The sequence below is a fragment of the Danio aesculapii genome, chromosome 22 (assembly GCF_903798145.1).
Source record: "Danio aesculapii chromosome 22, fDanAes4.1, whole genome shotgun sequence".
In the NCBI taxonomy this organism is placed as follows: Eukaryota; Metazoa; Chordata; class Actinopteri; order Cypriniformes; family Danionidae; genus Danio; species Danio aesculapii.
Genome location: NC_079456.1, coordinates 20,646,575 through 20,662,455, shown reverse-complemented (window position 1 = coordinate 20,662,455; position 15,881 = coordinate 20,646,575). Strand labels below are relative to the sequence as shown.

The following is a 15,881-nucleotide window of genomic DNA, read 5'->3' as shown; positions in this document are numbered from 1 at the left end:
CTGAATCCTGACTGCATTTAAAACACGGTGGATTCAACACACTCATCTCAGAGACATTTCTCCTGCATTTTTGCGTGCAAAATAGCCTTTTTAATTTAACCATATATATTTAAAATGCATAATTATTAAACTTGAACACTAAAAGAAGCCACTTTGCAGATCTACAGTTCAGCTTTCTGTTAGGTGAACGCAATCCAATAATTTAAAATAAAACAATAAGATCAATATTTGATCGATTTTTGATCAGCGATATAGTCATAGATAAAATAATGCATGCGCTTGTATACAAGTATGCATTCAATCATCATCAGACGCTCTGTTAAAAATGGTATTTTCCAAATAAAATGCCATTTTAACCCTTAATATAGGATTGAGTAAAACATATATCACCAATAACCAACAGCAAGTAACGCATCCATGCATGAAATAATGCACTTACCTCCAACACAGAGCAGTGACATCTCTTTATTTATATTTTTCGCGCCCTTTCCCGTTATTTTACAAAAATAAACTGCTTTTAAAACGTTTTTAGTGGTTTTTATGCGTTGAGAAACCTCCCCTTTTTCCCGTTACCAAAGCTACACCCCCCTAAATAGAAAAAAATACAGCTGCTATTCCGAATTCCAGCTGCTCTTCCGGCTAATTCAACCCGAGGATGTTTCAATCCCCCTCTTGCAATATAACGCGCTGTTATTCGGGATTTGTGCGATTATTAGCGCCGTTTCTTCAGCCGCCCGTTACTCGACGCACAGCCATCTTGTTCAGCACCGCCGCCGCGAGGAGAGCTACTACAGTGACGTCACGGCCCGAGCTGTGATGATGTGACAGCTGAAGAAAGAGCACGAGGACCTCTCTACGCTCCTGACTAGTTATTTAAACCAGATAAATTAAGTTTGAGAGCATTTAAAATACTGCCATTTGATACTTTGCTGGGACTGAGTTCTGTAATAAGCATAAGATAAGCTTTAGATGATAAGCTTTGAGATAACGTTACTTCAGTAGGCTATTTAACGGTTGAAAACCCCATTTAAAGGTATAGTTCACCAAATATATATATATATATATATATATATATATATATATATATATATATATATATATGAAACTAAAAATTTTGATATTAACTAATTTCTATGATGTTCCACATTGATTTACTTTGTTTTTTTCCCTGGTAAACATGTTTGACAGAACTGCATTATAAAGAATGGGAATGTGTCATTACAGTGCAATGTATACTGGGAAATGGGAATACATTGGAACCAGGATCCCATTACTTTCTGTTGATTTATTATATCACACTTTCATCAGCAATAGACTATGGTGAGTGCTCACACTACACATAAAGAGGAAAGCACATATAGAAATATTTTCTTGCAGTAGCTCAGTGGTTCTAAAAGTGGTGATTTTCAAAAATCTCATGTGTTATTAAATGATTAGAATTACCATATTTTATGCATAACCTACAGAAGATAAAAATAGTTTTAAATTTTTAATATATATAATATATTGACCATTTTGAAGGATGTAAACAAAAACAATAGTCTTAACATATTTCCTGTTTTACATTATTAATTTCTATAGCTTCCGAGAATCCAAAAAGAGCCACATGAAGAGTTCAGATGCAAAAACCTCTAAGTCTAAAATTTCCATCAAATATAAACATTTCTCTCACCCTCCTTTGTTTATATCAAGTTATTTCACTTTAAAGACCATGAAAAGGAATTATTCTTTGCCATAAAAGTGAAATTACTGAACATACGCACAGGACACTGATAAAAACGCTCATTTTAGAGAAAAATATCAGATGGCATTTTTTTTTCAGGTTTTTGCATCTGAACTCTTCAAATATTGATACATAATGTTATGATTAAATTGCCTCTTGTTACAGTTATGAAATAGTCTGATAACAAGCAGGAAATTACATGTCAATGACATGACCACACTGAAATGGTCTACTTGATATTAAATAGTTACATTAAAAAAACAAAACAACAACAACAACATGCAAATAAAAATCAATCAGGCTTTTAATTTTTTTTTTCCATTGGATTTGGGACCCCTGGTGTTATCATGCCAGGTTAACATCCCAGCAATAGCGTTAGTTGCAGCAAATTGATTTTACAGCACAATGTTAAACTACGACACCTTTATGTCGCTCATTCAAAATAAAGGCCACGACTGAACATGGCGGATGATCTCCAAGTGGCGGTGCTCAAAATTATACCAAGAACAGTCTTGTGCTGTAAACATTGTTCCCACCATTCTCATTAAGTGAGGTTAATATTAAACTTAAATGAATAATGATTATAGAAAATGATATGGTTGTTAGACTGGTGGACTTTGTGTTGTCAATATGCTCATGTTTATATAGTTCCTATTGGTGTGTGTGCATCATTGTGCGCAATACTTGTATGTTTATAACCACTTCCAAGCATAGTGGGGGTAGTGAGTCACTGGAGTTGTTATTTAAGGGGTCGCGGGTTGAAAAGTTTGAAAACCCCTGCAGTAGCTCATTCATAGGCCTACGAATGTTAGTGGGGATAGATTATAAGATAATGCATATATTAAATTTCTCAGACACACAATGTCTTTTACACATTGGTCCTTTATATTTGAAGGATTTATATTGTAAATTAACACAGTTTACATTGTGCGCTTCTGAGCGTGTCTGAAAACATGACCATAACATAGATTCCCATTCTCTATAATGAGAGAATAACTGCTTTATTCTCCAATGTTATTTTTCGAAAAAGAAGCTGTGAAAGTGAATGGTGACTCAGGCCTTTGTCTTATTTGTATTATGTTAGTTAAGAAAATTTCATTAACTTCTTCTAGACATAAATATGCGTATAACTTTGGTTGCAATCAGCTTATTCTCAAGTGTTCATGGACCAGGTTTAACTGTTCCAATATTGAAGACAGGCAAGCCTGCAATCTTAAGCCAAAAATGCAGGTAAAATGAACAAGTTGGGCTGGTATGTAATGAATATTTGTTGTTTTTGCCCTTAAACATTACATTTAAATTGATCTATTTGACGTCGGGAAAATCACTGTTTTATTACTTATGTCTGAGATAATTTTGTGACGGTAAAATCCAGCATACGCCACTTCTCATTCATTTCAATGGTATCTGCTAACAGTGAATGACTGCTGCCCAACTCTGACAGAAAGTCAATGGACGTCAAGGATTAATGTGTGGTTGTGAAAGGCACTCACGATGTTGCCCATTATGCATTCTCCGTCACTGAATTATTATGGCCCAGTGTAACAGGATTTATGTACAGTCAAACCTTAAATTATTCACACACACCACATACAATTAGATTTTTTAGATAGTGGGTGCAGGACAGTGCAGGTGATTTATGTAAGTGAGTATAGCAAATAAAGTAAACAGTGACATATTAGACCCCCAAAATATTCATAAGGTTGAACTACAAACCAACAAAACGTGAAAAAGTTTCAGGTTTGATGAATATTGTGGACAGCAGAGACTACAGGCTGTCATTGAGGCTAAAGGTTGACAACAAAGTATTGCTAATTGGGTAAATATTATAGTAAATGCTGTCTGAATTATTGTTGGTTCATAGTAATTCATACTGTGCCTTTCTATCAAATGTATCTGACCTAGTTTATATAATATATTTGATCATTTTTATACATTATAGCAAACTGTAATAATGCGAGAAATGTTGAAGGTGTCGGAATAATGTTTGGTTTGACTGTACAAGTATCTATTGTATATGACAATAGTTAATGGAATTCAGTAGAGTGTACTGTTAACAAAATAAACTGTTGATTATTAAAATAAAGTGTAAGCCAGTGTAAAGAATAATCATGAAAATACAGCTACAAAAATAATTCAAAATATAAAAAAACACCACACCACAACCGTATCTGCAGCAGCTTAACCAAACTGGATGTCAACATTGTTGTTATAGCTGCACTGTAAAACCCAAAAAGTTAAGGTAACTCAAAACATTTGAGGAAACAGATTGCAACAAACCATTTAAGTTCAAAAACTAATCCTAATGAGTACTGTGAACTTAATCCATTTGAGTAAATGAAGCAATCTGAGTACAGTAAAACCCAACAAATTGGGTACTGTAAAACTCGATAAGTTAAAACAGTCCATTTGAGTTGAAAAAAACTAATCTATAGGAGTACTGTGAACTTGAGTAGAATTCAGTAAATTGAGTTAACTACACATTTCGTTTGATAAAGTTGATTGTTGGGGTTGTATAATAGTGTATAATTTTAAGCTGTGAAATGGCCTTAATTTATCGTCACTACATTTAACATCAGTGAAAATTAGTCTATGCCGTCTAACTGGAGTAAAGACTAACGATTTATTTATCATTTATTCTTAATTTACATATTTTTAGCTGCATTTACTAAAATATGGAATTTCTCTTTGATAATAATGGTAATTACTACACATGTTGCTGGTTAATGTCATTTATAAATCATTATATATATCTTATAAGTCACTGCATTCAGAAAGAGAATATAAAACAGCTAAATTTAGTTTTATGATATTCTAACAATGTAATTTCAAAAGACACAGGAGGTTTTTTTTTCAGATTATTGGGTTTCATGGTGTGGTCAGTGTCACCCTCTACTGGATACAGTGAGCTAGATATCTGAATAATGAAATCATTTAAAATAGACTAATTCATGCTGGATTTTATTATCTTTTTTTACACCCCATGTTCTCTTTCTGTATTAAAATAATTCATACAATAATAATAATAATAATAATAATAAAAAAAATCAATTCAAAAACATCAGCAAAGCAGTGTAAACTCTGACACCTGCAATATTTTAATGCTAGAATTCATCACCCTTTGTAATGCCAACTGTTCAAATGGGAATGTGACCAAAAATAACAATAAATTTAAATTCAGAAAATATTATGACATAGTAAGAATAGTAAATGCACATTTCATTAAATCATCTTAGCAAACATCATTATCCTTAAACCATGCTTTCAGTGGATATAAATGGACTTAAGTCTTCCCATGAGTGGCTGTAACTGTCAAAACAGCATTATAAAAGTTAATGTCAATAAGTTTAGAATCCTTCAGCACCAGTGTTACCAGTGAAATGAGCTTATTGTAGAGCAAGCCATCTGAAAATAACCAATTCAACCGTTTGGCTCTTGTTATAGGCATTTGAGGCAGAGCACTGGGGTCCCGAGCCTTCTGAATGCTTTTGGTCAGCCGGATCCTTTAGATCCCACCAATCAAAGCTTCTCACTGGAGTGGAAATGAAGAAAACCAGATAATAAGCTAACAGGGTCAGAAATAATCAACTAGCATGATATGTCTGATATCAAGCAGTCATGGACAGAAAAAAAAAGTCTATTAGATACAAATGCTTGAAACGTACTTAATGAATTTATTTTTCTTGCAGAATATATATATATATATATATATCATATATATAGCAATGCTGAAGTTAAAGTTGCACACAGAGTCTGATTTTTTTTGACCGAATTAATATGTGTGTGTGTGTGTGCGCGTGTGTGTGTGTGTGTAATATATTATTACACAATGCCTCAGAAACTTTTATTTATCATGAAAAAATGTGGACTGGGTATCATTTTTTCAGTTCTTTGCTTCCATAGAAAGCAGTGTTTTGACAATTGAGAGCCATGATACAAGCAAAAACCAAAACTATGCCACTGTTTATGAAAAAAATTTCAGACTTCAGTGTGCAGACTTAACTGGTAAGTCAGAGAAAAGATGCATTTTATTAACCATTTTATTAACGGATTTGATATTTGTGTTTTATGGCACATAGTACCACATTATCTACCTGTCCAGGTGAGCTAAGAGCTCTTGTAGCTTAAGGACTAAGGCACGATGCTCATGAGGCCTGCTCTCTAAAGCACTGCTCAGGCGACTCAGGTATGAGTCCAGCGTTCCAATTGACGGTGTTTCACCAGTGCCTAAACAAAACACAAAGTAAATTATGTTATAATATGTTCACTTTATTATCACAGGACAGTGTGTGTGTATACCTGACAAAAGTCTTGTCGCCTATCAAAGTTTTACAAACAACAAATAATAACTTGACTTCTAGTTGATCATTTGGTATCAGAGGTGGCTTATATGAAAGGCAAAGACCTCTAGATTACACTCATTTTACCAAAATAAAATATGATCATGCCTTGATTTTTAATTATTTAATTAGGACAGTAAGGTCTGACTTAAGACAAAAGTCTTCTCAGTTAACAGAAATAATGTACAGTATAGAATTTAAATTAATGGTGTAGTGGAAAAAGAATTAATATTGTGTATGACTCCCATGAACTTGGAAGACTGCATCCATACAACTCTACAATGACTCAAATAACTTATTCATAAAGTCATCTGGAATGGCAAAGAAAGCGTTCTTGCAAGACTCCAGGAGTTCATCAAGATTCTTTGGATTCATCTTCAATGCCTCCTCCATAATGCTCAATAATGTTCATGTCTGGTGACTGGGCAGGCCAATCCTGGAGCACCTTGACCTTCTTTGCTTTCAGGAACTTTGATGTGGAGGCTAAAGTATGAGGAGGAGCACTATCTGCTGACGAATTTGCCCTCTCCTGTGGTTTGTAATGTAATGGGCAGCACAAATGTCTTGATACTGGAATCTCTCCCACTCCCCCATACTGAATGTAACCCCAAACCATGATTCTCCTTCATCAAACTTGACTGATTTCTATGAGAATCTTGGGTCCATGCGGGTTCCAATAGGTCTTTTGGAATATTTGTGATTATTGGGATGCAGTTCAACAGATGATTCATTGGAAAAAATCTACCTTCTGCCACTTTTCCAAATGATCAACAAGAAGTTATTATTTGTTGCTCTTACAACTGGGATGAACAACATGACTTTTTCCAGCTAGTGTGTGTGTGTGTGTGTGTATATGTGTATATGTGTATATGTATGTATGTATGTATGTATGTATGTATGTATGTATGTATGTATGTATGTATGTATGTATGTATGTATGTATGTATGTATGTATGTATGTATGTATGTATGTATGTATGTATGTATGTATGTATGTATATATATATATATATATATATATATATATATATATATATATATATATATATATATATATATATATATATATATATATATATATATATATATATATATATATATATATCTGGAAAGTTCTGTGAGTCAGGAATTCAAAGCAAGGACGCTAGGGGGTGGGAATCACAGGTTAACTAACGATACGATATTATCACAATAATTTTGCCTTCAATATTGATATATTGTGATATCGGTATACCACATTCAATATATCACATCCATGATATGCCACAATTTTTGTAAATAACCTTTTTTTTTTTTTTTTTTTTCGTAACTCAAAATTTATAAGATGCATTTATTTTATTACCAGGACATGTTTTAAAGAATTGCAACAATTTAAAACAAGCGCACAGCTGTCAAACAAGCTAAAAATGCTGATGTGCAGAGAGCAGTTTGTGACTGAAAATGCCACATCTCTAAATTAATCATAGCAGCTAAATTAATCATATACACATTTAAGAAAAATCTGTCAATTTTGCAATTTATTGCTTTCTAGTTTTCTGTAAACGTAAGACACTTATTACAACTTGGCCAATGATCCCTAAGCTATCGGTACTGACACACAACATAAAACACAAAGTAGTTAAATGATCACTTTTGGTATTTTTATTATAGGCACTGTATTGTACTGACCTGGTAAAGGCACAGTAGCCAAGCTGCTGACTAGCGTCTGTTTGATTGCCTGTAGGTGACGCTGTAGGGCCTGTGTACGAAGCTCATCTTGGCCTAGCTCAGCTTCCAGTCGCTCTTTAGCACTGAACATGTCGGCAATGTGCTTCTGGAGAACCGCATTCTGCTCTTCGAACTCCACATTAGCCTTGCGCAAACGCCGCAGCTCTGCTTCTCTCGCTGGAAAATGGGCAATTTTAAGAAAAATAGCTTTTCTGTTGATATTTATGTTTTATTAAGCACAAAAAAAAATTCAGCTAATTTACCTTTGTTTTGGTCCAAAAATTCTTCTGTGAAAATAGGGACATCAAATCTGGCGGTAAAGTCTGAGTTCTGAAGGAAATCCATCACATGCGTCAAGATACAGAAAGTCTTTTATATATCAACTGGGTAGTACACCCCCAAAAAATAAAAACTTAGCCTCCACTTGTTCTAAACCAGTTTTAGTTTCTTTCTTCTGTTGAACACAAAATAAGATATTTTAAAGAACGGTGGAAAATTTCGTAGTATTTTTTTCTTACTATGGATGTACTGATTCCAAGATTCTTCAAAACATCTCCTCTTGTGTTCAACATAAAAACTATATACAACATATAAACTCAAAGGTTTGCAACCACTTGAAGATGACTCAGTTTTCATTTTGGGTGAACTATAGGCAGGGATAATATAGGACTTCTGCCTTTGTATGCTTACCTTAAAACCTGTAGATCCTGAACTGTTGGCGTTAATAATGACAGAAGTCAACTCCTCTGTAAAATAAAAAGATAAATGAATCTTTGCTCTAAAAATTAACACTTGCATCATTGCAAATTGTAGCATACCAGTGATGGGTGCTTTCAAAACACCGATGCTTCAAAACTTTCATGAATCAAATCACTGGTTCGAAACAAATCGAGTAGAAATGGGAGATTAGGGCGATAGTCATGCACATTTTGTCAGTAAAGCCTGTTCTTGTAAATCTTCAGGATGTGCTTTCAGATAGAGCAGTGTTTAATACACAAAGTCATAATTCACAGAGAAAAATCTATTGAAATAAATCGGGAAAATCATTCTAGATAATGACAGCTGTTTGTGTAGCTCGTCAACAAACTATGGCTATGTGTAGAAAAGGCTCTGTGAAAATATCCCATATAATAACATGTATTTACTCCACACTCACTTCATAACTTCAGTCGAGTGTTTGAAATAAATTCTGTGAGCTGATTCCACAGGGAAATCAATGAAAGCAATTAAATCTTCTGTTTATTCAGCAAGACTAAAGGAATCTTTTGGGTTTGTTTGGGGTGTATTTGAAGTTTCTGCGCTGCTAACAATTTTTTTTTACTTCGTTTGCCACTAGGGGTGATTAAAATGTTCATTATTTGTACAAGCGATAATCAGCTGACTGCAGTACACTTATCAGCCACCAGTGTTACTATTTACAGTTTTCTGAGTTTTATACCACATTAAGGCGCTGATCACACCGAACACACTTTTCAGTTCTAAAAACGCGAGGCGTTTGTTGACAAGAAAACAAAGCGCGGTGCGCTTTTTATGTCACTAGGCAATGACTGAATCAGCTTGGTATGATGCGAGAGTGTTGCTGTTGATATTAATAGAATTTTAAAATGTAACAATATTGTGATATTCAAGATTTAACTCAAAACAACAACCACAAATCTCTCCTTCATCTATAAAAGTCTTCGTAGTTGTCTTGACAACACAAACACTGCAGTCATCCCAACGGAAACCCTGCCTCTGCTTTCAATTATTTAAAAAAATGAAAAAGACGCGACCTGACATAACGTGCTTTTTCCGTTTACTTTTTTCAACTGTGAGAAACACGAGGTGCAGCAGGTGGTTAAAACGCGAGGTGTGCAGGGCGCATAAGCAGCGTGCAAAACACTCGGGCCATTAGTACATCATTCAAAAAAGGCAGCCCTCAATGCAAAAAGCACGTTTGGTGTGATCAGCCCCTAATAAAATAATTATGTTTTTCTGCATTATACGAGTAAGTGATGGCTGCTTTAGAATTACTGCTTTATGAAGCTTCTAAAATGTTAAGAATCTTTTCGAATCAGTAGTTCGGAGTGTGTATTGAATTTCCAAAGCCACAAGATTTCAGCAAATGGGGCTTTATTACTGTTTTGAAACACTTCAAAATTTGAATGCATCTCTGCTTGGGCCGATCTATGTAAAACCATAAAATCCACATTAATCATGAGGCTCCATTCAGATCGCTCCCCCAGTGGTGAATTACTAAACACGTTTCCTTGAGTTATTTGATCTCTAATCAGTTTTACAAGTTTGCACATCTTTTAATGAAACATTTGTAAAACGAAAAGGAATAATAGTTAATAATAATAATAATAATAACAACAACAATTGGGTTTCCTCCGGGTGCTCCGGTTTCCCCCACAGTCCAAAGATTTATTTATTTATTACATATTTATGGCCACATCATCAACTTATGGCTATTTCGTGGCCAAATGGATATACATTAAAATATTACATGATAAAAACAAATTCGTATTATATATTAAAAAAATTACTTAGACAAATATATAAAATATAAATAGATAAAATTTACAAAATAATTTATTCAAAGTTAAATATGGTTTTTCTGTTCTATTTTTGATAAAAAAATGTAAAACTCTTCCTGGTGGTACCTTTTTAAAAAGTCCATCAAAGTACTCTCCTTATAAAAATTTTGTCTAATAGAATTTAAACTTCTACATTCCAACAAAATATGTTTGATGGTAAGAGCAGTCTGGCAGTTATTACGTTTAGGTGATTCTTCGTTATTTAATAAATATGAATGTGTCAACCTAGAATGTCCAATTCGACATCTGGTATAGAGCGTCTGATCATGCCTGGTCTCAAAATTATAATTTGCTAAATGTCTTTCATTTATTTTCGGGTTAATTTCATATAATTTGTTGTTGATGCAGTTGTCCCATTCTCTTTGCCATGTTTCGTTTATGTACAAATTTATGGTGGGTTTCAAGTCATCAGGAGGAATTAAACATTCGGTCACATTCAAGGAGATAGCCTTTTTTGCAGATTCATCTGCCAGTTCATTTCCACGTAGTCCCATATGACACAGTCCAAAGATATGCAGTACAGGTGAATTGGGCAAGCAAAATTTTCCATAGTGTATGAGTGTATGTGTGAATGAGTGTGTGTGGATGTTTCCCAGAGATGGGTTGCGGCTGGAAGGGCATCCGCTGCGTAAAAACGTGCTGGATAAATTGGCGGTTCATTCTTCACCCCGGATTGATAAAGGGATTAAGCCGAAAATGAATGAATGGTTCAGTTGTTTCGAAGCTTTGTTTCTTCCATTACTAATATGAGTTAAGGTAAATGAGATCTATAAATTATGTAATAAATGAAAAAAAATATCCCAACACTATTGAATACTGGACAAAAAGACAAATACAGATAGCATAAAAAATTATACCAAAAAAAACTGTCAAAGAAAACAAATCTTCACCTCTCTTAATTCTCTTGTCTTGAACTTTTGCACACGTGATTTGATAAGCTTCACTTTTCTGATACTCCCTGAGCTCTCGTGCATACTGCATTTTGTCCCTTTCGGCTTCATCAAGGTAACGCTGTTAAAAAAAAAAAAAGCGGTTGCATTTAAACAGAATGAGGTTTTTCCATATTAAAAAGAAACAATTGGCCAGTCGTTCCTTAATAACCATAATAATACCTGTTTATCATGAGGTGCCAGGCGGCTCCATTCTGCCCCGAGTCTCTTGGTGATTTCTGGAAAGGGAAGATCTGGATGAAGGGCCCGGATGTGCTCCCGTCTCTCATTCAAGAAACGGACATAACCGGTAACCGGAGCCTTGGGGCCGTTTGGCAATACCTTCTTTCTCTTCTTTCCTTTTGGCCAACCTCGCTTCTTTACCGGCTGTGAAGTCGATTGGTTCTGTAACAAATCAATTCAAATTGACATGAATTCAATTTAGGAGTGTATGGGGAAAATATGAGTGCACCCGTCCACAAAACCTTTTATGATGATTCAGTTATGCATGATATGCGATAGACAGTGTTATTGATGATGTCAAAGGAGTCGGTCTCTAACCTCTTCCTGCGGCGAATCAGTCAGTTGAGTGTCTTTAGATGCAGGAGCATCAGTCTGCTCTTGCTTTACACCACCCATAACATGGATTCAGGGAATTCTGGGAAGACAAAAAAAGGAGAATTTATTTAGAGGAAATATGAAGGACCAACAACTAGTCGATTTCTATGTAGAAGTACATACTAAAATACAAATTATGACAGCACAGTTATTATCATAGTTAACTAACGGTATGTTTTCATAATGCCATTTTCGACAACAGCATTTCTGGGACCTAGGGCTGCAACTAACGATTATTTTAAACATCGATTAATCAAACAATAATTGACAGATTAATCGACTAATCTGATCAAAATAAAAAAGCGTCATTTCCAACCCTTTATTCAAATACAGAACTAACATCTTTAGAAAGTGCACAAACATGTTGTCCTTGAACATCCCTGAGCTGTTATAATAATAATAATAAAATAAAAAATAAAAACTCTGTAGTTTTGTCCTGTTTTCAATCCAGATATCTAAAGAAATATTAAATCAAGATACATACTAGACACATAAAATAGCATAAGAAATAATGTCTTGTTTCCTAAAAAAACACCTAAAAATTAAGTGATTGTTTGCTTAAAACAGGCAAACTTATTTGCCAATTGGGTAAGAAAAAGAATCTTAATGAGATACATTCTCAAACTGAAGATTCAGGCATCCCAATGTTTACATACATACAATATATATTTAATTTATAAAAGCAGAACATGCAGGAATCAGCATGTAAATTCATCAGTTACTCCCAAAATGCATGCAGCAGGTGGCTGGCCAGCTGGGAGAAGTATAGACTGAACTTTATTGTTACTTTCACTACGTGTATCTGATATGAATAATACACATCATCTGCAAATTATATTTGAATGGATTGTTAGACTTCTATACTTTCTTGTGCGTTTTACAAACTCTAAATGTATTGTTTTAGTAGTGCTTGTGTGTTTTTACATGTCTAAAACATAAAATAAGCATTGGGTGGTTTAAAACACTGCATAATTGTGATAATATGACACGTCTTTCTCTGGCTCAGCACCAGCCAACACGCCAAAGCTCAGATTGAATGTTTTATGTTATGCTTGTCAAGCTGGATAGCGAGTAATCACCAGGATCAGGGACATTACGTTCCTCACTTTAAAACGGTACAAAAGCAGGATTCTCTAGTGATTTACCCTGCTGTTGCTCCCTTCCTCCTCATCCGACTCCAACATGTTTGCGTTTCAGGTGCTGGGTCATTGCCGTGGTGCTCCCGTCATCACTTTTGCATATTTGGCCGTTAACACACTTTTTTGATTATTTAGTGTGAAATGCTGCCACATCTTGTATGACTAGGGTCGCACATGCCTTCGCCATGTATCTTTCCTCTAACGTTACCTCCGCTCGTTTTTTGCTCCGTCCTTTCTATGAGGCGCTGCTGGTATCAGTGCGCAAGAGAGGCAGAGTGCGTTCACTCCGGTCTGAACTCAACTAAATTTTTTTTATAATTAAACATCTCCGCGCCGCGCGACACAAAAATCGATTATGATATTCGTTGCCAACGATTTTAGTAATCGATTTTAATCTATTCATTGTTGCAGCCCGACTGGTACCTTAAAAAGCAAAAAAATAAAAAATAGGGTTTTAAAGCTAAGATATGTGATGGGTGTTGTATGATATAACGATACTAAAAAAGTACCGCGATACCCTGGCTTTCAAAACGATACAATTCCGCATTTTTACAGTACCTGTACTTTTGAGTGACAGTTGTAGCTGCAAGTACTCGTCAATAGGGGGCAGTGTGGGGGCAATTTCTTTTCCATATTAACTTTTTAGATTTTGTATTAAAAATGGCTTTTTTTCACCCCTATATTACTATATAAATATGAAATTATATATGAATATGACAGGATCACGGTGTTATGTACAGCGAGGACCAACATCTCCAGGTTCTTTGAGAACCAGATCAAAAAAAGGTGTGCACTTTTGTCTATAGTTTTTTTTTGTTTTGTTTTTAAAGCTGCAACTATTTTATGTTAAAACAGCTTGGCTGGATTACTGACAAAATTAGTTTTTATTTCTATATTTGTTTTACTTTTTAAAAATGGTTCTACTCTGTTTCAGCTGACAGTAAACACTGAGTGTTTATTAATAAATAATATTTTAAAAGAAAATAAAATGATGGCATATATCGATTTAGTATCGGTATCATGATATTTAATTTAGGTATCATATCGATGTCAAAGTTTTGGTATTGTGCAACACTATATGTGATATTAAGAAAAACAGTAAAATCATGAATTACACATGGTTTTCATTTATTTTTGCTTATTATGTGAGCAGAGAATGCTGTCATTTGATTGCAAAATGTGTTTTGCAGGTAAAAAATGTGACCTAAAACTATAAATAAATGTAGTACCTAATGAAACATAAACCTTATAAATTACCAAAAAATTATGTCAGCTCAAATTAAATAATATTAAAAATCTTATTTCAGCAAGTAGCCCATGCAACATTTCTCTTCTTTTGGTTTGACCTTTACTTAAATAACTAAAACGGACATTTAAAGATAATTTGTTTAATAAATAAAGTTAACTTATACTAAAATTATCACAGTAAATCACAACAATTTTGCCTAGAAATTAAAAAAAATCTAAAAACAAATATTATTTAGAAGAAATATAAAGTATCTCAATTACACTAAAACAATAATGTTGGCTGTAACGTTACAGCTGCAAAACGCTGTCTAGATATGAAAACACGGACAATAAATAAACCCACCGTTTATTATATGGGTTGTCTTCATAAAAGATGTAGTAAATTACAAATTTGCAAACAAGCATGCACGGAGCTTTTAGAGCATAAATGTTTATAAAGAGTACCCTGCATAGCCCGGTTATTATGAATGTTAGCTAAAGTAGCATAGTTGGCTAACTAGCCTCAGTTGAACCTCAGAATACTTACATTTATCGCGTCTTCATTTCGACAGTTTATTGACATAAATTTGTGTAAATCTATTGACATTTATATACAGCTCGTGCGTTTCATACTCAACAAAATGTACACTTACCTGTATTTGTGCCTGTTTTCTTAACTCAAAGGCTAGCTTGCGGACAAACGTTGGTTTGATTGACAGATCCTTGGTGGGTTTGATTGGCTTGTGGGCTTGGAAGGCGGGGCGAATTGCAACTGGCTTCATCTGCGTTGCGCATGACTGGAAAGGGGTTGTAACCACTCGTTGTTACTAAATGTAAGAGTTGTAACTAAATGTAAGAGTTTTCTGAGGATTTTGTTTATTTTTGTTGCAGACTATAGGATTATTTACAATTGGTATGCAATTATGCAGTAAACATATATAAATACTATGAATCAGTAGCTATATTAAAGTCTTTCAAGCACAATTTGTTTTCCCATCAAATTAATTTTAACCATATTAAAGTTAAATACATGATATTCGGTAATTTACACCGTTTTCATGATGGCACTTTTAATGTAGAAATCATTTTATGTGGAACATTTACATTTTTACCAAAATACCAACTGCTGTAATGCAAATAAACGTAAGTGTGATGTTTCCAGTGTGTGATTTATTTCTGTTGTAAAACGACAAACTATAAAATCTGCTTAACTTCGTAGTAACGTTTTAGTATAAAGAACGCATAATGCGATAAAAAATGGAAAATGAAACAACAGAAGGTGTGAAAAATATATTATTGTATAGACATAAAAGGAAATTATAAAATTCTAAACAAAAATCTAAATGAAAACAAGCCTCACTTTGGATTCTTGAAAATACATCTGTATTTTTACCCATTTCACTGTAAGTGTTTTAAAGTTTAACATTTCCAGTTATTTCATTTATTTGTCAAATTTTTGCTTCAAGTTAAACTTTTTAAGTTAAACTTAAATTTCTGAGGATTTTATGTTTATTTTTGTTGCAGACTATAGGATTATTTACAATTGGTCAGCAATTTGCAGTAAACGTGAATACTATGAATCAGTAGCTATATTAAAGTCTTTCCAACACAATTTATGT

General features: G+C 34.0%; 1 protein-coding gene across 1 annotated transcript; it reads right to left on the bottom strand.

Moving 5' to 3' along the window:
- Positions 1-2,009: 2,009 nt before the first annotated feature.
- Positions 2,010-15,002, bottom strand: hmg20b (high mobility group 20B). Its single transcript, XM_056448220.1, has 9 exons — positions 14,916-15,002; positions 11,840-11,936; positions 11,462-11,683; positions 11,240-11,360; positions 8,461-8,516; positions 8,034-8,100; positions 7,732-7,947; positions 5,818-5,950; positions 2,010-5,255 (listed from the first exon to the last, which is right to left on the bottom strand). Exons 2-9 carry the CDS (start codon positions 11,915-11,917, stop codon positions 5,243-5,245), a joined length of 906 nt encoding a protein of 301 aa, XP_056304195.1. The 5' UTR covers positions 11,918-11,936; positions 14,916-15,002; the 3' UTR covers positions 2,010-5,242.
- Between the last annotated feature and the right edge of the window lie 879 nt (positions 15,003-15,881).